Here is a 25,835-nt window from a genome sequence, read left to right on the forward strand (position 1 = left end):
CCATACAAATGGGTAACATCTCAACTTTTCATCGGTAGAGATTTTACTGACTATACTCACATTGCATCACATAATACCCACAATCCTCTAAATCCCACCTCCTCGTTTGCCATATTCCGCCATCTCCGCTCTCTCACCGTATCTCTGCACATCCACCTCCCCTCTCTCTCTCTCTCTCCCTTCTCTTCTCTCATTGTATCACCCCTCCTCCCCCTGCACTATATCTCTCCCTATCTCCTAATTCCACCCCAGTGGAATCCTGGTCCTTGGGTCCTTATCGTGTTCCCACAGAGAGAGAGAGGTTAGAGATGGCCATGTAAGGGACTATGGTACCCACTGCAGGCTTATTATAGGAGAGCAGAAGATAACATGGGCCATACATATAAACCCTCCCCACTAATCACACATAGTCCTGGACCAAGAGAGACATCGCACCACACACAGACATGGTGAGTAGAAAAATGACATTCTCCATATTATTCATCGTTTGCCATCTAACTTTTCTTATGAGCAATATATCTCTGTAATATTGATCTGGAATTGAGTTAATTGTTGTGATACAATATTAGAAGCGTTTTTGACTATGTAGAGAGTAAATCTGGTGTTAGGTTTCTATTGGAACTGCTTTTACAGTGTTGAAAGCGCTTTTATAATATACTGCTATTTTAATTACAAATATAAGTCCTTAGAAAGTAAATCATGCTGATTTTAATTTAAATCATACCGACTTTGGATGACCTTGGTCAAGTAAAACTAGGATGTTTTAGTGTAAGAAGAAGAGGCTAAAATGTATATGTGACATGTTTGAATTTATCACTCATTATTCTTTCACGTAGAATACATGGTTCAATTATTACATGTTGATGTAACTGCTTTTGTTAGACTCCCTCTCTCCTCTCACTCTGGTCAGACTGAGTGACAGTAAAGATCATGTGTAACTGTCTGTCTATTTTTCCTGGTGTCTCAGGCCAGTAAGAAGGCTGCTAATAAGAGACAGAGGGGAGCCCAGAAGAGCTGCTCCAATGTCTTCTCCATGTTCGAACAGTCCCAGATACAGGAGTTTAAGGAGGTATAGTTACACTTTCACTGTCTAATTCATAAAAGTGCCATATTGGTAGTTTGGATTGCTGGTTCATAGACATTAGACATCAGAGGAAACTGCTCTAAAGTACATTTGCATAATAATTACTTGTTTTATGATGAAGATAAAACCAAACAAAAAAAAGCAATATTACTAACCACTGGTGAAAAAAGTACTCAATTGTCATACTTGAGTAAAAGCAAAGTGCAGTAATATCAAACAATATCAAACAATATCTAACAATACACACACATCTAAAATTGAAAGAATGGAATTAAGAAATAGAGAAATATTAGGACGAGCAATGTCGGAGTCCAGAGTATGTGTATATATATATTTCTTAATTCCATTCTTTCACTTTTAGATTTGTGTGTTTTGTTAGATATTACTGCACTTTTGGAGCTAGGAACACAAGCATTTCTCTATACATACAGTGCATTCAGAAAGTATTCAGACCCCTTGACTTTATCTACGTTTTATTACATCACAGCCTTATTCTAAAATTGATTTTAAAAAATTTGCAAATTTATACAAAAAAACGGAAATATCACATTTACAAAAGTACTCAGACTCTTCACTCAGTACTTTGTTGAAGCACCTTTGTCAGCGATTACAGCCTCGAGCCTCGGGGGCAGTAGAGCACCCAGATGGAGAGGCTAGCTAGCTAGCTGCTCCAAGCTATTGAATAGCTATGGGTATACTTCTGCCCCTATACACTCTAACATAGAGCTCTTACCAAGCGAATCCACTCTGGAATGAGCTGAAAAAAGGAAGAGGTGGAAGTAGTGCGGCGGCAGCTATTTAAGAGGGTCAGCCTCAGCACTACCCGGTACACAGGAATAATCTGCATTCCTTACTCGGAATGTATGCTGCTGTGTGGAAGGATACCATATTGGAGTTATCCATATATAGTGCTACATAACTTGATATATTGATAGGTGCGTGAATTGGATTATATTGCTATCGAAACGTAACAAGTACTTTTGGATGTCAGGGATAATTTATAGGAGTAAAAGTAAAAGTTCTCAAAAATATAAATAGTCAAGTACTTAAGTAGCACTTCAAAGTATTTGTACTAGTTACTTTACACCACTGTTACTAACTTATGGCTGTACTGTGTCTGTCTCCAGGCTTTCGGCTGTATTGACCAAGACAGAGATGGTGTCATCAAAAAACAGGATCTGAGGGAAACCTATGGACAGCTAGGTATTCAGTCTCTTTACAAATGTGTGTATGTCTGTGTGTGTGCGTGCATGCGTTCATGTGCATATGTTGGTATATTTATTTGGTTTTTTGTTTCCCAGGAAAGCTGAACGTAAAGGATGAGGAGCTGGATGAGATGTTGAACGAGGGGAAGGGTCCCATCAACTTCACCGTTTTCCTCTCTTTGTTTGGGGAGAAACTCAATGGTGAGACCACATCCCTCCGCATCTCACACAATCTACTTCACAATTAGAAGGCTGAGACTCTTTTAATCTTGCCATAGGGACAGTCATTCATCAGTGTTTCCTCTGTATGAATGTTGTGATATCAATGTTATGATATTATGTAATTTAATGTGGGTTACACTGTTGGTTAGTAGGCTGGATGGTGTGTGTGTGTGTGTGTGTGTGGCTGGCTTGTCCGTGTTAGCTGAACTGTGGAATATACCGTAACTCTCCCCCTACAGGCACAGACCCTGAGGACACCATCCTCGCTGCCTTCAAGCTCTTTGACCCAAACGGCACAGGCTTCGTCAACAAGGATGAGTCAGTATCATTTGAATCTCTTCATAGGTTGCCAAACTGTACAATGACGTAGAGTATAATGTTAGTTTATTCAATTTGTTCTGTCTTTTATTTTTATTTTTTTTAGGTTTAGACGATTACTGATGAACCAGGCTGATAAATTCACAGCAGATGAGGTTGGTAATGTCTAACTCCTTCTTACCTCTTTAACAAGAATAATACATTTTAAAAATCACACAGTTGACAAATTACTAGAGAAAGAGAGGGATCAATCATTCAATCAGTAGTGCAGTCCTACATGGACAGTAGAATCAATATCTGTGCACATTTATTTTGATCTGTTCCCAATGAGTTGCCTAACCCCACTGTCCTCCCCTGATGAAATCCTCAGGTGGATCAGGCCTTCTCTGTGGCTCCAATTGACGTGGCCGGCAACATCGACTACAAGTCACTGTGTTACATCATCACACACGGAGACGAGAAGGAGGAGTCCTAAAGACCTTCTGACACCTGATAGGGCAGAACTGGAATCTCCTCTGTGCTCGTCTTTTGCCAATACACTAAAGAAATTTTCAAAAATCAACACCTGTCTGTGAAATGTTTATGCTTGTTTCAAATCAAATCAAACTTTATTTGTCACATGCGCCGAATACAACAGGTGTAGACCTTACCGTACTTACAAGTCCTGCATCAAAAGTGCAGTTCAAGAAGAGTTAAGAAAATTTACCAAATTTACCAAATGAACTAAAGTAGAAAATTATAAAAAGTAACACAATAACATAACAATAATGAGGCTATATACAGGGGGTACCGGTACCGAGTCAGTGTGCGGGGTACAGGTTAGTTGAGGTAATTTGTACATATAGGTAGGGGTGAAGTGACTATGAACAGATAATAAACAGCGAGTAGCAGCAGTGTTACAAACAAATGGAGGTTGGGGGGGGGGGGGGTCAATGTATATAGTCCGGTGGCCATTTGATTAATTGTTCAGTAGTCTTATGGCTTGGGGTTAGAAAATGTTAAGGAGCCTTTTGGTCCTAGACTTGGCGCTCCGGTACCGTTTGCCGTGCAGTAGCAGAGAAAACAGTCTATGACTTGGGTGACTGGAGTCTCTGACAATTTTATGGGCTTTCCTCTGACACTGCCTGGTATAGAGGTCCTGGATGGCAGGAAGCTTGGCCCCAGTGAGGTACTGGGCTATACGCACAACCCTCTGTAGCACCTTACGGTCAGATGCTGAGCAGTTGCCATACCAGGCGGTGATGCAACAGGTCAGGATGCTCTCGATGGTGCAGCTGTAGAAGTTTTTGAGGATCTGGGGACCCATGCCAAATCTTTTCAGTCTCCTGAGGTGGAAAAGGTTTTGTCGTGCCCTCTTCACGACTGTCTTGGTGTGTTTGGACCATGATAGGTCGTTGGTGATGTGGACACCAAGAAACTTGAAACTTTCGACCCGCTCCACTACAGCCCCATTGATGTTAATGGGGGCCTGTTCGGCCCTTCTTTTCCTGTAGTCCACAATCATTTCCTTTGTCTTGCTCACATAGAGGGTGAGGTTCTTGTTCTGCCACCACACTGCCAGTTCTCTGACCTCCTCCCTATAGGCTGTCTCATCGTTGTCGGTGATCAGGCCTACCATTGTTGTGTCATCAGCAAACTTAATGATGGTGTTGGAGTCGTGTTTGGCCATGTAGTCACAGGTGAAAAGGGAGTACAGGAGGGGACTAAGCATACACCCCTGAGGGGCCCCAGTGTTGAGGATCAGCGTGGCAGTCGTGTTGTTGCCTACCCTTACCACCTGGGGGCGACCCGTTAGGAAGTCCAGGTCACATTTAGATGTTGCAGTTCAATGAAAGCGTTGTCATCGTTATAGTCGTACAAACTCTTGTTTCTGACAGCTGTCTGACACGGAACCGTAAACAAAACTCACAAACTACACCTGAACACTACAAAATAAAGCAAAACATACTCAATTCAACATATTTAATCCCCCACATCCATATCCCCCTCAAACAGTGCAAGATTTAGATTAATACCCCAAATAGGACTTTTTTTTAGGCCCATTCAGGAGAAAGGGCCACACTTCAACGAGGCTGTGTAGTTCCAGTCAGAGACATATATTTATACATATATTTATATGTGACTCTGGCTCCAGTCATTTAGGCCTTGGTTGTCGTGGATACAACAACAAACCATTTTGTAAAATCCACTGCCAGACAGCCACCACATTCTCCTGGTCAAAAAAAGATGCAGAACTGGACGGACAAATTTGTACACAAGGCAGCTATACTCTTCTAAGTCCCTAGACAGGTGTTTGTACGATGTTTTAGTTTTTGCAGTGTGAGATGTAGTCATTTTAGAAGAAGCAGAGATGCCTATATCTTCTGGAGCTGCAGGCAGAGTATATGTGGGGATAGATATATCCATAGCATTGGCACCAGATGGCGTGAAGAAAGAGGCAAAACCTGTCAAGAACTGTGATTCCTATCTGAGAAGGTGGGTGAAATGATGTTTACTCTATTGAATTAAAGGAGACATCTTGTTTAAAACAAATGTTGCATCCTGATGAAGCAAAACATATTTTTGGATTTCCATGTGTGTGGATATCTGGCAATTTTTGCAATGCATCAAGTTCTCTCTGCTAAAATGGTCAATTAACATTTAACAATAATACAACTATTTAATAAAACCATGCCTCACACCATTTTAGGCTATTTATTTCTAACAGCATCTATGGATGTTTTCCATCGAAAGCATGGTTTTGTGGATGTGTCAAGCAAAAACAACTTTCCTGTTTTCATCTGAGGCATGTTATTGCTGGTCAATATAAGCTGTTTTAGTGCTGCCTCTCCCTGTGCATCCAACAGAACCCTCTGTTTCAAGGTAACTATGCAGGAGGAGATGGGAATGTCTTAAAAGCACTAAAAAGGCTCATTCATTTTTCAACTGGTCAAGCTCTATTTTCCTCAGACAATGGTAGAATATCTCTGGTCAAGCTCTAATTTCCTCAGACAATGGTAGAATATCTCTGGTCAAGCTCTAATTTCCTCAGACAATGGTAGAATATCTCTGGTCAAACTCTATTTTCCTCAGACAATGGTAGAATATCTCTGGTCAAGCTCTAATTTCCTCAGACAATGGTAGAATATCTCTGGTCAAGCTCTATTTTCCTCAGACAATGGTAGAATATCTCTGGTCAAACTCTATTTTCCTCAGACAATGGTAGAATATCTCTGGTCAAGCTCTATTTTCCTCAGACAATGGTAGAACATCTCTTGCATATAAAGTTTGTTATTTAATTTGTGCACCTTGGTTGGACTGCAAGGTAGCTACAGTACACTTACTCTGTAATACAAGATACTTAATAAGTCTGCTCTATCCTTACATTATATTAACAGGTATCAGGAAAACAATGCAAGGAAGAAAAAGCACAATAGCAACATTTTGGGAGTACGTGTCATCAGTGTTATAATGATACAATTAACTGAACTGATACAATGAATCAACAAGATTTTGTCCTGTGTTTTCATATGATTAAATAAAGTTTGCTTAATTTTATAAACAGAATGCCAATCAACACCTTGCTGGTCCAGATGGAGAGAACATGGACACGTCGTCACCAGGTACGTTTGTAAGGAAGAGGACATTTTATGCACCTTATATGCTAGTGTTATAAGTTTTACCTAAATATTAATGACTTAAATTGGCTCAACTCTTCCAGGTGTGAGTAGGGATCCTAACACACAACAGAGGAACGGAGGCAGTGATGGTGACAGCAACATCACAGGAAAAGAACCCAAGGAAGAGAGCTTGAAACAATCTAAAACATGTACCCTTCTTTAGAGTCATAAACCTATGAATGGACTTCACATACTTGGTGCATTGATGCTGAACACCATCATGTTTTACTTAAAGTGCCATATAATCACATTGTAGTCTTTATGATCACCAAGTTCTCTTCCTTGCCTGTTATTGTGATGAATCATAAAAACTGCATGGGAATAGGGAGAATATCTTTCATTTGGGAATGACTGTGTCACTGCAATCAATGCCTATCACTTTGTCTATTGAACAATTTTAATACAAAATAATACAGTGTTATTGATTGTACTGTTTGGCTCCCTTTCATAACCATAAGAATGTTGAATAATGTCACAGTTAGGCTTGTCATGATACATTTTACAAACTATACGATACCAGGCCAAGAATGACGATACCAAGTAGTACAGTGATACCACTGTGGGAAAAAATATGTGGCATATCATCCTGTTCGCCCCGGACGCTTGTTTACGTTTTCTAAACGTTCTCCAAAAACCTGGTCACTGAAATCACACTTCTACTCAATACAACACATTTAATTTAACTTCAAACTGTTCAGTGTATAATATAATACTGCATAGAATGGCTGATTGCTCATATTTGCACAGGCCTAGCTGTGATTTGGCTGGAGGAATGGGAGGAAGGAATAAACTGTACATCGTGGAGGCTGCTGAAGGGAGGACGGCTCATAATAACGGCTGGAACGGCACATATTGAATGGCATCAAACACATAGAAATCATGATTGATACCATCCCACTGATTCCGCTCCAGACATTACCACGAACCCCTACTCCCCAATTAAGGTGCCAGCAACCTCCTGTGATATACATGCATAATGATCTGCATAATGGTCTGTGGCAGTAAAGGGAAAACTCTGCATGCAACCTTAACACACACATTCTCTCTGTCTCCCTCATACACAACTTTTAAAACGTTAGGCACCAGAAATAAGACTTTTTACATTGTTTTGGCTGACATTACGCCTATATAAATCATAAATTTTGAAGCACATCATAATTAGCTATTTGGGATAGGTTTAAAACGGCCCGCGACATGGTTTGTGAAATTATATCAAATGCGCGCGAGTCACGATAGAAATTTTAAAAAAGGCACATCCGGTAACATGGGTCATATTGTTTTAACCGTTTAGCCTAGAGACGATACGCTTTATTTGCTGTAAAGCTGCGAGCTTGCCTGTCGCGAAGCTGTGCGCAATTTTCCCTCTCTGACACTCAGAGGCTGCATGACAGTGAACTTGCAAAGTCTACCCAGACTGGTCGTGGTCTTGGTTGCTCCATTGTAACAAATGTAAAAATCTAACAGAAGACTCATCAGGGTCTGGGTCAGCATCCCCGCTAAATCATATATATGTTTTATACTGACGGAAGAATAGACGCGAAGAGCTGGTTGATTACAGCTGCCACACGTGATATGACCTGCTCATGCAAGAGACTAGTGGCTGTTGCTTAAATTCAACTTAATTTATAAAAACAGACTTTATAAACATTTTATAACAGGCTCTACCAGGTTCTTTAGAACGGTAGGACTGAACAAGTCGGTAATATCATATGACGGTACTAGGGTATTCTAAAATGTTGGTATAAATGTATGTTTTGGTACCATGATACATACAGTGCAACCCGTCATTCAGGGCAGGTGGGGTTTTGAGCCCCACATTTTTTGCAAAATATATATATTTTGGGGGAGCTTGCCTGTTTTGCATGTTATTTTGGGATTAATCCGTGTCACATATCAGTTTGAAAATTATGTTAAAAATAATATATGTCATTGAGTTAACAAGGCTGCATACAAACGTGGTCTCTTTTTTGTTTTCTTGAGTAAGGCAGCTCCAAAATGCAGGTGTTTCAGCCTAGCTCAGTGCTTTCTGTGGTGGTGGGGCAAGCCAACAGAAAATATGGAGCATTGCACCGTGATTGGCTCAGTGTTCTGTCTCTCATGGGGACACTACGTCACCGCCAAGTCTAAGGGTAGACTTTGAAAATTCTAGCCCCTTGGGTGCTGCCATAGAGTTGCATTAGAAGTGCCCATCCAAGAAGGCTCAAGGTCATTGGCCACAGATAAAATGACGTCAAATCACGTTATATGTACAGTAGCTTTGATTGGACTGATCATGTCAACGTCATACTTTCACAATCTCAGCTAGCAGTCATCATCATGAATCATGTCAACAATCTACTGGCAAATCATTTTTAATCCTTGTCATAGGAAGAGAAATTATGAAAATAAATTACAGATAAAATGTATCGGTGCTCATCGGTCATCCAACACAAGTTGCAAATCGCAAATTCAACAAGTGGTTTGGAAGGAATCAGTAACAGTGGCTGTGTGGTCCCAAATCTAGGATTAAGGGGCTCTTGTCTACATTTAAAATTATAAACATTCAACATTGGCCATGCTGTCAATCAATGAAGCATGATTTGTGCCGCGCTCAAAACAACTTAACTCGGAGGACCGCCGCGCCACCTTCCTGTTCAAGTGAGCCGAGCACAACAATGCTAGTCCAAAAATGTATTGTATGCTGCTTCATAAATGATGTAATATGCCAGGGAGATATGTATACTGTAACTAAGAAAGTAATACTAAGTATGTTGTGTAGTAAGATGTCAGTAGCCCATGTGCATCACCCTAATAATTGTCTATTTACACCTCTTAACTTTGCCTATTTTTGACTGTTCTACTGTAGCCTATAACCTGTTTTAGAGCAATTTAATCATTGAATAATGTATTTATCCTACGGTTCTAACTTGGTGTACAGGGAGAGCACTGTAAGAACAGCCCATGTTCTGAATTCTGTCGCTGTATGTTTTAAAAGTGCTAAACAAATATTTATATTGACTAACGTTACATCTGTCCTAGCTCGCTCATTGTCTTAATCGAAATGACGGATTGCTTCCTATCTGCTTGTCGTCCCCCTATGCCATAGTTTGTACATCTTAATTGTCATTACAAACCACATTTGTTCAAGTAAGTCAGCCATGTTTTTTACAAGGCAGTAAAAGAGGCTGAATGAACTGTTCTGCTGCCAGAAAAGGCTCCGCTGATAGCCAGGTGTAGGCAGTGGTAAGATGTTAGGACAGCTTTATGTAGGTCCTAACAGTTTGTGGGCACCGTTTGAGTGCAATTAATGTATTGTTTCGTGTTGTGTAGTGGCTTTGCTGGAATGCATTCCACTTTATATTTTTTTGCCCCACCAAGATTTACATGCTAAAATCACCACTACCGTGATATCAAATCGTGGTACCATGCAAAACTAGTCACAGTACGGTTTATAAAACATTTAAAATCATCAATTGACAGTGTTTTACTGATTCTGACTACCTTGTTGTAGTAGCTGAGCTTGTTAATAAACACACCACTAAAAGAGGGAACAGCTGTAGACTAATGTTTATTTTCAAACAATTAGCAGCATTGATTGATCTACTGGGCTCAACAAACAGAAGAAAAACTACGGAAAAAACATTTGGACAAAAAATAAACAGTCATTGTATATGCATAACAAAACTTTGACATTCAGAACTTTGGGATTAAACAACAAAAAAAGTTATACGGTCATAAATGGACTATTTGCAAGGTTATTCATTTATTCAAATGCCAAACAGGATTTCATAGTGATTTTCTAGCAGAACCATTTTTTATAGCAGCACAATAAAGAGCTATTCCAATCAGACCGGTCACCTCATCTCCTTTACAGTTCCATTGCACTAGTGTTGACGCAGTCTTTCCATTGTAATGCCATTGGCTTATCAGTTATCATACAGTCTGCAAGACACTGTAAATGTTACATCACTGAATGGTTCATCCACACGATGGCAGTCTAGTCCGTGGTCATCGGTATTAGTCAGTCAGTCGTCAGGCAGGGATGTCCATACTCCCCCTTTCATGTGGTAGTGGAGGGTGTCAGTCACTGTGACTGCTGTTGTCCTCCTCACTCCCAACCACCATGCTGCTGTACATCTTCTGCTGCTCCTCTTTAAACATATCCTTCACCTTGGCTCTCTTCAGGCCCCCATCCCTACACAGGAACAAACACACGTAAGAAACATTTACATTTGTAATTTAGCAGACACTTTTGTACATTTCATACTTTTTCCAAACTGGTTCCCCGTGGGAATTGAACCCACAACTCTGGTGTTGCAAGCGCCATACTCTACCAACTGAGCCACATGAGACACATTTTCTAAGAAACAAACGTATCTGTGCTCAAGCGAATCTACAGCAATTATGTGTGCCTTTTTTGTTTCACCTTTATTTTAGCAAGGAGACCCATTGAGACCAAGGTCTCTTTTACAGGGGAGCCCTGCATATTTATTGTTTATTTAACTAGGCAAGTCAGTTAAGAACAAATTCTTATTTACAATGACGGCCTACATCGGCCAAACCCGGACGACGCTGGGCCAATTGTGCTCTGCCCTATGAGACTCCCAATCACGGCGATTGTGATACAGCCTGGATTCGAACCAGGGTGTCTGTAGTGACGCCTCAAGCACTGAGATGCAGTGCCTTAGACCGCTGCGCCACTCAGGAGCAAATACACAATTTACAAATAAAACATTATACACATTTACAAGATGACAAAACACACTCAAGAGAAACAATCCCATTCCTCAGCAAAGAGGTCCCCAATGCCTTCACTGCCTAGGTCAAAGACAGTCCAGTACGAGGCAGTTAGGCTGTCAAATGTTTATGCCTCAGATGTATCAGAAAATCCTTATAGAAGGACGGAAGGATATTCTTACCAGGACAAGTCCACTAGTCCCCCCCGATGTGCGATGGCAGACTTGACTCTGTTGGCAAACTGGACAGCATCCTCCCCTTCCTGTGAAAAGAGGAAATAGATCAGTGGCACTTGGGTCATGGCTGGCAGGTTGTGTGTGTGTCTGTGTTGTATACACACACCTGTTGGGTCATGGCTGGCAGGTTGTGTGTGTGTCTGTGTGTGTGTGTTGTATACACACACCTGTTGGGTCATGGCTGGCAGGTACCAGACGTTGCAGACTATAGCCCAGCTGGTCATCATCCTCAGCAGGTAGCTCACCATGTTGTACTTGGCACTGTTCCAGAACGCATCCCCAAACTGAGGGTCATACTGCGGGAGGGAGATGGTTCCACAGTTGACAGAACACCTCTTCAAAGATGTGCTGACATTTTCTTGCAACTTTCCAAATGCCATCTTTGTGTGATTTAGGGAAAAGTACTGAACAGACGCAGTGATATTGATGCCTCACCTTTATGGCTACTGGATATATTGTTCCTCCAATTTCAAAACTTCCCTTTTTGAACATCATGACAGATGTGTTGTTGATACAGGTCCCTGAGGACACCAGAAATATGGACTGGAGATAAGCCACAACCTCCACAAACATACAGTATAAAGATCCTATGATAACAATGCTCTCCAAAATGACAGAAAAGGGTGAAAACTGCAAGGCCCTGTATATGAGATATATATATATATATATATATAACACACACACACACACGTGACTTGCATATACTGTATACAGCAGTGGTTCCCAAACTTTCTATAGTCCCGTACTCCTTCAAACATTCAACCTCCAGCTGCGTACCCCCTCTAGCACCAGGGTCAGCACACTCTCAAATGTTGTTTTTGCCATCATTGTAAGCCTGCCACACACACTATAAGATACATTTATTAAACATAAGAATGAGTGTGAGTTTCTGTCATAACCCAGCTTGTGGGAAGTTTCAAAGAGCTCTTATAGGACCAGGGCACAAATAATATAGCAATAATCAATAACTTTTTCTCTTTATTTAGCCATCTTACATATAAAACCTTATTTGTTCAGAAAATGGTGAATAACTCACCACAGGTTAATGAGAAGGGTGTGCTTGAAAGGATGCACATAACTCTGCAATGTTGGGTTGTATTGGAGTCTCAGTCTTACTTCATTTTCCACACACAGTCTGTGCCTGTATTTAGTTTTCATGCTAGTGACGGCCGAGAATCCACTCTCACATAGGTACATGTCTTAATTAACAGTGCAATTTGCCAAGGCAAGAAACTCTGAGCGTAGTATCCAGAAATCTGGCAGTGGCTTCTGATTAAATTTAATTTTCACAGAAGATTTTCACAGGCTCTCTTTTTCAGATATCGGTAAGTGGACTAGAGGCAGGGCATGAAAGGGATAAAGAATCCAGTGGTATGTGTCGTCTGTTTCAGGAAAGTATCTGCATAATTGCGCATCCAGCTTAATCAGGTGCTTCGATATATCACATTTGACATTGTCCGTAACCTTGAATTCATTTGCACACAAAAAAAATCATACAATGATGGAAAGACCTGCGTGTTGTCCTTGTTAATGCAGACAGAAAAGAGCTCCAACTTCTTAATCATAGCCTCAGTTTTGTCCCGCACATTGAATATAGTTGTGGAGAGTCCATGTAATCCTAGATTCAGATCATTCAGGCGAGAAAAGACATCACCCAGATAGGCCAGTCGTGTGAGAAACTCGTCATCATGCAAGCGGTCAGACAAGTGAAAATGATGGTCAGTAAAGAAAACTTTAAGCTCGTCTCTCAATAAAAGAAAATGTGTCAATACTTTGCCACTTGATAACCAGCGCACTTCAGTATGTTGTAAAAGCGTTACATGGTCGCTGCCCATATCATTGCATAATGTAGAAAATATACAAGAGTTCAGGGGCCTTGCTTTAACAAAGTTAACCATTTTCACTGTAGTGTCCAAAATGTCTTTCAAGCTGTCAGGATTTCCCTTGGCAGCAAGAGCCTCTCGGTGGATGCTGCAGTGTACCCAAGTGGCGTCGGGAGCAACTGCTTGCACGCGTGTTACCACTCCACTATGTCTCCCTGTCATGGCTTTTGCACCATCAGTACAGATACCAACATCTTGACCACCAAATTCAATTTGATTTCACAAAGCTGTCCAGTACTTTAAAAATATTCTCTCATGTTGTCCTGGTTTCCAGAAGAGGATGTCTTCCTTAATTTACCCCCCATAAATGTAACAGACATATACCAGGAGGTGTGCCAGGCCCGCCACATCTGTTGACTCATCCAGCTGAAACGCATAGCAATTGTTTCAAAACATCTCCTGCCATGTCACTGATGTGTCGTGAAACAGTGTTGTTTGATGAAGGCATTGTCTGTATAGTTTTTTGGGCCTTTTCCCCCAGCATTGTCCCAGCCATATCAGAGGCAGCAGGAAGAATTAAGTCCTCCACAATAGTATGGGGCTTGCCTGTCCTAGCCACTCAGTAGCTCACCATATAAGACGCTTCTAGTCCCTTCTTATTAATGGTACCTGTTGCTTTTATACATGTCTTACTACTCAAACGTCTTTATTTTTGCTAAAAAAACTCCTGTGGCTTATTTTTCAAATGGTCATGTTTCGTTTCTAAATGTCTGCGCAAGAGTGAAGGTTTCCCACGAGAGAGTAACGGTTAATGTGATTGGATGTTAATTATTTGACTAGGCTACCTGTATTTGACATTGTGTTGTTATTTCGCTGAACACTAGATGGTTTAAATTTATTTTTGGCAGTGAAACGAGGCTACTCAGGCGAGAAAATAAACTCACCCAAATGTATAGCCCCGTTGGACAATACAAATGTACTGTTTGAAAATGTGAAGAAAATTATTTCAGTTTGGGAATACCTGGTATACAGCATATGCATATTTGTAGGTGTAGGATCAGCTTACCCTACCTAACCAAGGCACTGGCTTAAATCAGTGTCTAAGGGCAACTTAATGCTAATCCATTTGGGCCAATGTAGCACTTACCGGTCACACTTTATTCGGATAGTCCGGATTTTCCATCTGTAGATGCTCTACAGATAGTTTGTTGTTAGCATGACCATCTGTTGATAAGCAACTGCTTGCTAGGGTTAGGGGTAGAATAAGGGTGAGGGTTAAGCTTAGGGTTAAAGTTAGAGCTAGGGTTAGTAGATTGTAGAGCATCTACAGATGGACTGACTATCCAAATCAAATAGAACCCACCTTCTGGAAAGATCAATATAGGAAGCTTTGTGTTGTCATTCACGTGATCCGTCAACCTGTAAACATTAATAACAGTTAGAAAACCAAACTTTATATCTGGGAGGAGTATGAACATAGCTCCAACTGGAACTATAATGTATGTCCTTATCAGAAAATGTCAGTGTTAAATTATATCCCTAATTGTCAATGGCAATGACTTGTGACTAATACATTTGTGCATGAATGTGCTAGAGTTTGGTTTTACTGACAAGCACTTATAAAGCAGAGAACATACTGTAAGTAAGCTGTCTGGCAGGAGTATATTATCTGGATGAGGAAATATGATGAGATATGACTGATTATTTGTCTGTAGCCATTTTCAATGGGCATGTCATTGCTTGTCTGAACATTGTAGGTAGAGATAGGAATAACAGTGAACAGGTAAGCTCACCTCTTGGCCACCAGGTGGCGATCTTTCATATCAGCTCTCTCAAACCAGATGTGAGGACAGGACCTGGCCATGGCCCTCTGCAGCACTCCCATCAGACCACCATGTGACTGGCCCACCTAAAACACATCAGATCAAATCAAACGATAAAGTCCTCAGAATTCCTTTCACAGACAATTCATCTGATTAGGATTAAAGAAGTATAAAGTAGTAAATTGCCAGATACATGTAAGGTACACAAACATGTATAAAATGGTGTACAAAATAAAAATAGGCTACACAGAGAGAAAGCAGTCAATTGAGCGTCAATCAACAAATTTCACACAGTTCAGCCATTTCAAGCGAGGCTTGACGTCAGCTATATTTCACGTACCATGGCGTAACACCCGTCGTTGCAGAGAATTACGATATCAATCGGGGAGGTGTGATTGGCCACACAGATTCCTCCTTTTCTGGGTCTGTTTTCTCTGTAAAACAAGCGAGACCACACACACACACACACGTTAAAGTAAAAAAATGATAATCTCTGCACACATCATGAGGACCAACAGTAGGGTCACTTGGGGACAGGATGGTGTGTAATAGCTTGCTGAGTAGAGATGTGTGAGAGGGGAGGTCAGTTAACTGACTTGTTATAGTAGTGGATGGTGCAGGAGAGGCCTCGGGCACAGATCCTGTAGCACATCACATGGACCCAATCGCTCAGCCAGGACTTCAGCCTACAGAACACACAGACGGACGGCCACACGGACACACAAGATGCTACCTTAAAGATGACTAAAATACAATGACGAGAGGAATGTCTCAGTCTTTAAAACAATCCTGTGTGAACTTGTAGATTCAAAGCTGTGTAAGTGTACCTCCAGTTAGGGAGGAATCCTACAGCAGTGGTTCCTATCACCAGCCAGGTCAGGCCTATAGATGCCAGCGTGATCCTGAAAGAAAACATTCTCACTCAGGAACATACATGACACTACAACACATTATGCTGGTCATGAGCCAACACTCCACACCACAGGAGGTTGGTGGCACCTTAATTGGGGAGGACAAGCTCGTGGTAATGACTGGAGCGCAATCAGTGGAATGGTAACTAATACACCAAACACATGGCTTCCAGGTGTTTGATGCCATTCGCGCTGTTCCAGACATTATTATAAGCCATTTTCCCCTCAGCACCCACCTGTGCTCCACACTTTATTGATATCTGTGGTTGTGCATCCTGTCTATTCAGCCACTAGCTGGATTATTTGTGGTAAGCACTGCATTTAATATTACTGGTGTATGGCATGTATGTTTGGTTCAGGGATGTGAACTGTAGGAGAACTGAGGCCTTGCTATTGGGGAACAGTGATTATGAATGATTTCACACTCCCAGGTGTTACCTGAGTGGAGCCAAGATGCAGTAGCGTATGAAAACGCCCAGCCCCCAGACCATAGTCAGTTTGAGGCTGATGTACTGGAAGACATTGTTGGTCCGAGTTAGCAGGTTCCACGACACCAGCTCCTCTGATGAAAACCGCTGGGTCACCTTGAAATCAGAAGAACATCACAAATAATGTAGGCCTACCGGTACAGAAAGAATGTCTGGACTTTGAATAGATGTTGTACTGTTTTTCCCAATCCTGAATCAACCCCTGGCCCTAAACACTTCCTGATGCCCCTTCGTTGATATGAATGTGTGAATATATATGAATATGAATGTGTGCAGTAAAGGCAATAAATAGGAAACTCATGTTACTCATCTATCCTACCAGACGGTTAGGCATTACTGTATAGCTCAGATCTATCAGGGGCCATCATGGAATATCTAGCATTAGGGGTACATTTGGAATTAGGCAGCAATCTTATTCTAGTTGTGATCTCACCTCATCCTCTACGATGTCCTCGATGCCTCGTCTGTAGAAGTAGAAACAGTCGCTGAGTGTGAAGTCCCCTCCCACTGGTGGTTTGGGGCGACTGCGTCTCAACTCCCCCAGCTCCTCCTCCATAGAACCATCATCCCTCTGGATGAGGCCTGGAAATCCACACACACAAAGATATCACCTAGTCAACCCTATATCATTTTCAGATGTGATCATATCGTACCGCTATCTGTAGTTGATAAAGATGAATTCGTTTTATATTTTACCATCAATACAGACAACATTCACAGAGTCACGAACAAAGAGCTTCAAAGTCCAATAAGTTTATTAATTTTGAATGACAAATATGTCAAACAACCATGGACATGTTAGGAGCTGTCGAGGAAGGAAATGAGTCACAGAACTGCAACACATTTAAGAGAGTGTCACCAACTAACTCACACTGTTGCACCATATTGAGAAATAGAGATATCTTGGGCTGATAGCTGAGTGGAAGAATCACTAACCACAACCCTAATCAGGTTAAATCACCAATACCATTTTCCTACAGAATCCATAAGAAATGACAGGCCATCAAACGTAGTAAACGGCCCTTTGTGTGTCTGTCATCTTGAGGTAATCACAGGTCTAGGATCAGATTACCCCACCACAGTGTATCCGTTCCTCCTAGAGGTCTGAAGGCAGTGAAATCAGCTGAGGACACTCAATCTGATGACGCACGAGGCAAAGTTCAGGAGAGAGAGACAGTGACTGACTTTATGCTGAATTCAATCAATCCTGCTAAAGCAATGTTTATGCTGTGACCCATTTGTTTTCTTTGAAAACTACAACCAGCATCTACAGTGAGGGGAGTACAATACAGAAACCATCCTGTGAGTTTATATATAACAAATTAAAAGAGCATCTTGATGTGCTGTGCTGGTTAGTGAACACAGCGCTGTGAGTTTGATTGAATTGCCCCCTGACAAACCTATAAGACTGCTGATTGTGAAGTGATTGTGGATAGATAGGCAGCCAGCACAGAGCCACATCATTCAGCACAGAACATTGTAAATGCTCACGATCACAGTCTGCTAATTAACAGAGACTGCTCCAAGCCTTCTCAACTGCAAGCCACTGCCAAGCACTATAAAAAAAAAATATATATTTTTTAAATCAGGTTTACACTGTCTCTAGGTTCTCAGTGGTATAATTAAGCAATAAGGCCCGAGGGGGTGTGGTATATGGCCAATATACCACGACTAAGGGCTGTTCTTGAGTGATGCAACGCGGAGTGCCTGGATACAGCCCTTAGCCGTGGTATATTGGTCATATACAACAAACCCCAGTGGTGCCTTATTGCTTTTATAAAGTGGTTACCAACGTAATTATGCAGTAAAAATGTAAGTATTGTCATACTGTCAGCCAATCATCATTCAGGGCTTGAACCATCCATTTTATAATTTCATATAGGTTACCCCATCCCATCTAACGTGCCTTGAGCACATTGAAAATATCTATATTATAAATACAACCTATTTCAACCATTGACAGCTGACTGAAATCAGTCCTGACATGATATTTTCAATGCACTCAGAGGAAAACCTGTTTAACTACTATGGTACACTAACATACAGGATTTGTTCTAAATACATGTAAATTAGCTTCTGAACACAGCAGATAAACAACAGTGGCTTTTGGAACCAGTGTTGTTGAGAGAGAGGAGAAACAGACTGAACAGAAACATACTGTATATGTTTCTTTATGAGTTTCTCAAAGGCAAAGGGACTGACTGAAAACGTTGAGGTTTCTCTTTCCCACACATTGGCCAGACTTGTAAGCCTACAATATCAACCATGCAACTTTAGGGAATCCCCACAATCATTTCCTTATCAGAGACCAATGAGAAAATACATCTCTCTATCCATTCATTCATCCTATCAATCGATCAAGCAAATTAATCCAATGAGCTCTGCTCGTTGACTCACCGTTGGATGAGGAGGATTCGATTATATGCTGCTCTTTGTTGACTGTCTGAATCCTCAACGTGGCCCACTGGAGAACAGGAGAGATGAGAAACATTTTTAGCCTTTGACATCTCACCCCATGACCCACAGCAGGACAGGAGAGAAAGGACATACACATATTCACCCCTGAACTCTCACCCCAGATAAGCCCCTGGACAGCGTTTGAATGTTTTTTTTTCAGGAGGCCACAAGGTTACAGGATGTTCAGATGGAAAAGTGCAGGGTAGAGAACATACGTGCTTTTCTGTCAAAAATCATGTCAGTTCTATACATTTATTGCGATTCAATGTTCCAAACATATTGCTCACCATATGTCTGCTGCAGAGGGACAAGAGCCATGAGAAAACGAGTTTTGATCAGTCATGGAAATAAAAGTGCTGAAAACAAATTGGCTCCATATTTAAGAAGATGAGAACATGCTATGAAGGGAAATTACTGGAGTTTTGGTGCAGGTACAGCCCACCAGCTCAAAATAATATTGCGATATGAAACTGTATCGATTTTTTTCTCCCTCACTAATGAGTGTAGTAGAAATACATACATTAAGGACACAAGTCTTATATTTAGGACATGATGAATAGATACCATTTAAGACAACTATAGACACATGAAGCTGTGCCCATCACGTTGTCTGAGTGATGCAGTCTACCAGACTTTACAGAGTGTGTAAGTATTGTGTTTCCTCTTTCCCATGTTGTTGTACCCCCACCCACCCCAAGTCTGTGGAAGTTTGTTGGTTGCCTACTTCTGAACAGAGGCAGTTTACCTCAAGGGTTTTGACCAGGATCTTCATGTATGTCTCAGAGATGCCCAGGGAGAAGCCAAACATGGCAGGCACCATGAGAAGAGCAACAATGAGGTAGACCCACACCTTCAGCCCTGCCAGAAACACCACCCAGAAATCCTCCATCGCTACAGACCTCTCTACAGTATGCCACCCTGCAGAAACAACAACAGGAGATTGATAGCAGTAATAGCATAGCAAGCTTATGTGTAGGCTATGGGAGATAGGGACATAAACACACACATTGAACCAACATTGAAGGGTGTCAGAATAGCCTCTCTGTATGTAAGAGCCAAGTCTGTCATGAAGCCTGGACTTTTATGGCACAGAAGCTCAGGGTGTTGTTGGTTCAATATCTGACAGTACTACGTCATTTGCTACAGTTAAATATATAGTTCACCCAAATTACATATTGGTTTCCTTACCATGTAAGCAGTCTATGGACAAGGTGAGACAGCAAATTAAATCCATGCTTTGATCAATAATATGATGCTTTGCATATGACATGTGAAAAATGCTAATATCAGTGATATTGACTTGCATTGGATTTGTTCCACAAATTCCTTAAAGAAAGAAAATTTAGCTTTTGGAGACAGTAGCCAGGTAAAGAAAACCAAAGCATGGATCTCTGTCATACCATTTTCATAGACTGCTTACAGGGTAAGGAAAACATTTGGATAATTTTGTTATTTGGGTGAACTATCCCTTTAACTATAGGCTAGAGAGGGTGGAAAATGATACCACTCAGATTTCAGGACAAACACAAAACATAGCTACAAATCAGGTAGGTGTGTGACTATGTAAAGCAGAATGAAACAAATATATATGAATAACATAGAATGTGCAATCTATTAGATCAAAAACACAAGGGAAGCTGAAATAGGCCTACTATACTGAACTAAAATATAAATGCAACATGTAAAGTGTTGGTCCCATGTTTCATGAAGTGAAATCAAAGATTCCAAGAATGTTCCATGTGCACAAAATGCTTCTCTCAAATGTTGCGCACAAATTTCTTTACAATCCCTGTTAGTGAGCATTTCTCCTTTGCCAAGATAATCCATCCACCTGACAGGTGTTGCATATCAAGAAGCAGATTAAATAGCATGATCATTACACAGGTGTACCTTGTGATGGGGACAATAAAAGTCCACTCTAAAATGTGCAGTTTTGTCACACAACAATGCCACAGATGTCTCAAGTTGAGGGAGCATGCAATTGACATGCTGACTGCAGGAATGTCCCCCAGAGCTGTTGCCAGTGAATTAAATGTTAATTTCTCTACGATAAACTAGCGCCAACCTCATTTAAAAGAATTTGGCAGTACATCCAACCGGCTTTACAACCACGTGTAACCATGCCAGCCCAGGACCTCCACATCCGGCTTCTTCACCTGCGGGATCACCGGAGACCAGCCACCCGGACAGCTGATGAAACTGAGGAGTATTTATGTCTGTAATAAAGCCCTTTTGTGGGGAAAAAATAATTCTGATTGGCTGGACCTGGTTCCCCAGTGGGTGGGCCTATGCCCTCCCATGGCTGCACACCTGCCCAGTCGTGTGAGATCCATAGATTAGGGCCTAATAAATGTATTTAAATGGACTGATTTCCTTATATGACCTGTAACAGTAAAATCGTTAATTGTTACATGTTGCGTTAATATTTTTGTTCAGTATAATAATGGGCTAAGTAGGACTACTATCAACAAATCCATGGCGCATGTCTGAAATGACAAGTTCAAACGCGACAGAAAGAAGCCCAGCATTTGATTATAGGCTAATACAAATCTATCTAGGCTGACGATGGTAAACTCCATTTAAAATAAACTTCACCAACTTGAGATTGCGCAACATATACGCTCGTCACGAAAAACCTCAACCGGAGACGCTCAATTCATTTCAACATCAATAGCCAATTATAAACAGAGTAGGCTATTGGACACAACTAAACCAAATCGCTTGACAAAAAACTGTCTGCAAATTGTCCAGACCTGGCCGGACAATTACAAAGTTTGGTTCCCGATATTCAGCCCGGCGTGGTGGATCTTACCTGTCAAACTCCAGTCCATGTTACCATGCCCTTCCCTATTGTAGAACTCATACGACTATGTGTGAAGCTAACCACAATAGGGATTAGCCACAATAGTGGAATTTGCGGTTCGCTTTCAAAATAAAAGTCCATAATTGAAACTGATCCAAACGGCAACAAATAGGGGAATAATTCCATATTTGGATTAGATAATGCTAAACAAGGTTGAAATGTTGTTACATAACTTAATAATAAATACAATAATGTATTTATTTGACAATAAATAGTAAACAAACTGTTCAGATCCCACTGTGGCTGTAATAGACTGCATACTTGCATTGGGGCATATGCATTGTACAGCCTTAACTATAGAGAGCAGTGGTGGCTGGTGGGAGGAGCTACAGGAGGACGAGCTCATTGTAATGGCTGGAGTGGAATTAATGGAATGATATCAAACACATGGAAATCACATTTGACTCCGCTCATCCTATAGCTCCTCCCACCAGCCTCCACTGCTATAGAGTGTGCACCCATGAAATGGGGTACCAGCCTACTCAGTGACACCCACAGCACACAACTATGTAGAGTTTACACAAATATTATCATCATAGTTCTTATTGCACGACTCTGAAACCACTGTGAAATGAGCCACAGCTCACCAGTCAAGCTATTTTATTTTAATATTTTTATTTATTTAACCTTTATTTAACTAGGCAAGTTACTTAAGAACAAATTCTAATTTACAATGACGGCCTACCAAAAGGCCTCCTGTGGGGACGGGGGCTGGGATTAAAAATGTAAAATGTTTAAATATAGGACAAAACACATCACGACAAGAGAGACACAACACTACATAAAGAGAGACCTAAGACAACAACATAGCAAGGCAGCAACACAGCACAGCATGGTAGCAACACAACAACAACATGGTAGCAACACAACATGGTAGCAGCACAAAACATGGTACAAACATAATTGGGCACAGCACAAAGGGCAAGAAGGTTGAGACAACAATACATCACACAAAGCAGCCACAAGTGTCAGTAAGAGTGTCCATGATTGAGTCTTTGAATGAAGAGATTGAGATAAAACTGTCCAGTTTGTGTGTTTGTTGCAGCTCATTCCAGTCACTAGCTGCAGTGAACTGAAAAGAGGATTGACCCAGGGATGTATGTGCTTTGGGGACCTTTAACAGAATGTTACCGGTAACTTTTGCTATTGTGCGTATTGAACATTCATATAGGACTGTAAAGCCTTACCTATGGAGTGTGCACTCATGGAGTGGGCTATCAGTCTACCTATTGACACCCACAGAACAGAACTATGTAGTTTGCACCAATATGAGCGTCATACCTCTTATAACTCTTATTGCAGGACAGCAAACACTGTGAAATGAGCCACATTAGCTCTTCTATTGTGCGTATTGAATATTAATATTGGACTGTATAGTCTTATCTATGGAGTGTGCACCCATGAAATGGGCAGCCTACTCAGTGACAACCACAGTTTACAATTCCAAAGAATTTACACAAATATGAGCGTCATAGTTTTATTAGCGTCAAGTTGCCGTCACTATTTCAACAAGAGGAAATGCACTTTTAGGTTCCACCTCCGAAGAACGACGAAGGCTACTTATATTTCTGCATTTAATGCCGCGTTCAAAACAACTGAAAATAAATGTTCCGAGTTGTTTTGACTCGGCACGAATTGTGTGTGGGAATTTCCCAGTTTATTTCCATGTGGATTTAATCAACATCAACATATAGGGCACTAATAGTTGTCAGTGTAGCTAGCTAGCATGCTGCTAGCATTATCTAGCTAGCTAGCTTGCTAACCTTATATATCTAGCTAATGTTATATGTTGTTGCTGTAATTTATTTTTTACTACATGTATTCAAAAGATTAGCCCAGAGCTGTGAACTCTCATGCATTAGCCGTGAGGCACAACAATTTGACCCTCTTCTCAAGCTCTCACGGCACACCTCTTATTTCACGCATTGAAAAGTAGTGTAATAAATATCATTTATTATAACACAAGCATATTTGCTATTACATTGTTATAACTAACTTCTTTCCAAACAGGGTTTCTCACAAACTCAAAAGCAGATACGGAGACCCACACACACCCAGAGACAGATGGCTGACACAGGCCTTTTCATAAAAACTGATAAGAAAAGGTTGCCTGGTACTGCATATCACAGAAACTGAGACACACACATACCCAAGGACAGAGGGCTGACGTAAACCTTTCATAAACACTGATAAGACAGGAACATCTACGCACACACAAAATCTCCTCTTCAGTCTGAACATTTTACAGAGACACACAGAAATGTCAAAATAGGAACATCTACGCACACACCTAATCTCCTGTTTTAGCTGAACATTTCTGAAGACAAAGAAATCTACTCAGAGCCAATGAGACAGTGATACTAGCCTGAAGGGGACCTCGCCCAACTCATCAGGACCAACCAGAGGACAAGAACTTCCAGACTCAACCTACTTTCTATCTTTGTATAAAATGTATATGCACTCTGTTATCTGGGCGTCTTTCAGATAGTTCCATTTGAGCTTGATGAAAGAGACCGTGCACGCTATTTCAGATATCTTTACACTTTAATAAACTGCCTTATATCATACCTTATCCACCTGGTCCAGCATCTCAACTTGGTCTCACTCTTCTAGTAAATGTATCATCAACAGTAGCCTACTGCTTACATTTTTTCGAATTAGTCCGCGCGTTAACTTTTTAATTGTGCTCCATATCGTTTTGAAATAGGGGCATCTGCGCCTGCAATTTAACATCAGGAAAGGAGCCTTTATCATTGTCCTGTCCTGCCACCGCACTGTGAACCGCGACACATTGAAGCATATGATTGGCTTAGTTATGTAAGGGATCTCTGACAACGAAAAGGCAGCAGACAGAGACCTGTATGTTTTAGCAGGGAAGTTTGGTAGGGTGACCTGATTTGTAACTATGAAAATAATTTTTGTCTAAGAGATTGTGAACCCAAAAGTTCTATTCTAGAGGGGGGGCAATAAATATAACAATTATTTGGTTAGGGTGTAGGGACAGATTTTATGTATTTACTTTATTTAGTCTGATCTGTGGAACAATTCTCATTCTTAACAATGGGTTAAAATATAGGGTAATTACTGTGCTTGTCAGCAAGAACACTACTGTTATTCCCCACACGTATTTTATTATTCCACTTCTTCCCAATTTTGCCAGTGTAATCACATATTTGAAATCTGATGCCTACTTTTGTATTTTTAAATGTATTATATGAGGCTATGTATCATGGACAGTTTGAATAAGTCATACAAATAACCATAGGATATTAAATGCTCCATGAATGAATGATCATTTTTTGACATTTTATTATTGTGCACATGCTCAACAGAGATGGTAGGGGGACTCATGACTCAAACACATATTTTGTCTATGTAGAGTAAGATGATCGTCAACTAGTGGGCATAAACCATCTGCATATTGATATTCATTAGATTTTTCTTGAAGATTGAGTGATTGAGAAATACAAAATGAAATTTAAAAAAATTGAAATGAATAACAAATAAAAATAACAAGTAGAAATAACATGGCTATATACAGTAAGTGGAAAATAACATGACTATATACAGGGAGTACCAGTACCAAATGGATGCGCAGGGGTACTAGGTAAATGAGATAGCTATGTACTGTACATAAAGGTAGAGGCAGTTACCTTCATCTCTCGACAACAACGCCGGATTCCTGCCGTAGTCCCTGAGCCACTGCTTCTGATCCTCACAGCTAGCTTGCGGCTAGCGCAGCTAGCGCCACTGCCACGAAGCTAGCACCAGTTAGCAAACACAATTCTACAATTCACAACCTCTCTTTCGCCATCGCCATCTGGCTTGGATTCTCTGTCGACACGACCACGTCTGAGCAGACCCCCTCCGTCTGAGCAGACCACCCCCCGGGCTACTAACTTTAAACGCCGCGTGCTAGCTTAGTGGAGGCCTCTCTGCTCCATCTACGGCTGCCCCCTGGACACTATGATCACTTGGCTACATAGCTGATGCATGCTTGACTGTCCATTAATTGACGGTACTCCATTCT

The 25,835-nt window shown here is 41.0% G+C and overlaps 2 protein-coding genes and 1 long non-coding RNA gene across 7 annotated transcripts; 2 read left to right on the top strand and 1 right to left on the bottom strand.

The window, feature by feature from the left end:
• Window positions 1-131: 131 nt before the first annotated feature.
• On the top strand, window positions 132-3,391 carry myl7 (myosin, light chain 7, regulatory). Of its 2 annotated transcripts, none has more exons than XM_071352509.1 (7): window positions 132-449; window positions 968-1,069; window positions 2,212-2,287; window positions 2,386-2,490; window positions 2,751-2,829; window positions 2,936-2,984; window positions 3,200-3,391. In XM_071352509.1, the coding sequence occupies exons 1-7, from the start codon at window positions 447-449 to the stop codon at window positions 3,302-3,304; spliced, it is 519 nt and encodes a 172-aa protein (XP_071208610.1). In that variant the 5' UTR covers window positions 132-446; the 3' UTR covers window positions 3,305-3,391. The 2 variants fall into 2 exon arrangements, with proteins under 2 accessions (XP_071208610.1, XP_071208611.1); XM_071352510.1 differs by having other exon boundaries at window positions 251-449; window positions 2,936-2,988.
• Window positions 3,392-4,994: 1,603 nt separating this feature from the next.
• On the top strand, window positions 4,995-6,918 carry LOC139545106 (uncharacterized). Its single transcript, XR_011668996.1, has 3 exons — window positions 4,995-5,304; window positions 6,374-6,431; window positions 6,530-6,918. It is a non-coding gene; the product is annotated as an uncharacterized lncRNA (long non-coding RNA).
• Window positions 6,919-10,016: 3,098 nt separating this feature from the next.
• Window positions 10,017-21,858, bottom strand: agpat9l (1-acylglycerol-3-phosphate O-acyltransferase 9, like). 4 transcript variants are annotated; one of them, XM_071352504.1, is made up of 14 exons: window positions 21,755-21,858; window positions 19,688-19,860; window positions 18,883-18,949; window positions 16,919-17,067; window positions 16,436-16,581; window positions 15,914-15,988; window positions 15,683-15,772; window positions 15,427-15,520; window positions 15,057-15,172; window positions 14,627-14,682; window positions 11,876-11,961; window positions 11,608-11,736; window positions 11,387-11,466; window positions 10,017-10,662 (listed from the first exon to the last, which is right to left on the bottom strand). In XM_071352504.1, the coding sequence occupies exons 1-14, from the start codon at window positions 21,771-21,773 to the stop codon at window positions 10,548-10,550; spliced, it is 1,395 nt and encodes a 464-aa protein (XP_071208605.1). In that variant the 5' UTR covers window positions 21,774-21,858; the 3' UTR covers window positions 10,017-10,547. The 4 variants fall into 4 exon arrangements, with proteins under 4 accessions (XP_071208605.1, XP_071208606.1, XP_071208608.1 ...); XM_071352505.1 differs by having other exon boundaries at window positions 11,547-11,736; XM_071352507.1 differs by lacking the exon at window positions 21,755-21,858 and adding an exon at window positions 20,833-21,126.
• Window positions 21,859-25,835: the final 3,977 nt, after the last annotated feature.

This window comes from Salvelinus alpinus, chromosome 19, assembly GCF_045679555.1.
Source record: "Salvelinus alpinus chromosome 19, SLU_Salpinus.1, whole genome shotgun sequence".
Classification (NCBI taxonomy): domain Eukaryota; kingdom Metazoa; phylum Chordata; class Actinopteri; order Salmoniformes; family Salmonidae; genus Salvelinus; species Salvelinus alpinus.

What these genes read in the sequence shown, in the direction of transcription:
- myl7 (XM_071352509.1), top strand. An exon ending in AGATACAGGAGTTTAAGGAG is followed by an intron (nt 1,070 to 2,211) that starts GTATAGTTACAC and finishes GTCTGTCTCCAG; the next exon opens with GCTTTCGGCTGTATTGACCA. An exon ending in GGAAACCTATGGACAGCTAG is followed by an intron (nt 2,288 to 2,385) that starts GTATTCAGTCTC and finishes TTTGTTTCCCAG; the next exon opens with GAAAGCTGAACGTAAAGGAT.
- agpat9l (XM_071352504.1), bottom strand. An exon ending in TGCATCTTGGCTCCACTCAG is followed by an intron (nt 15,989 to 16,435) that starts GTAACACCTGGG and finishes GTTTTCTTTCAG; the next exon opens with GATCACGCTGGCATCTATAG. An exon ending in TATATTGATCTTTCCAGAAG is followed by an intron (nt 11,962 to 14,626) that starts GTGGGTTCTATT and finishes TGGTGTCCTCAG; the next exon opens with GGACCTGTATCAACAACACA.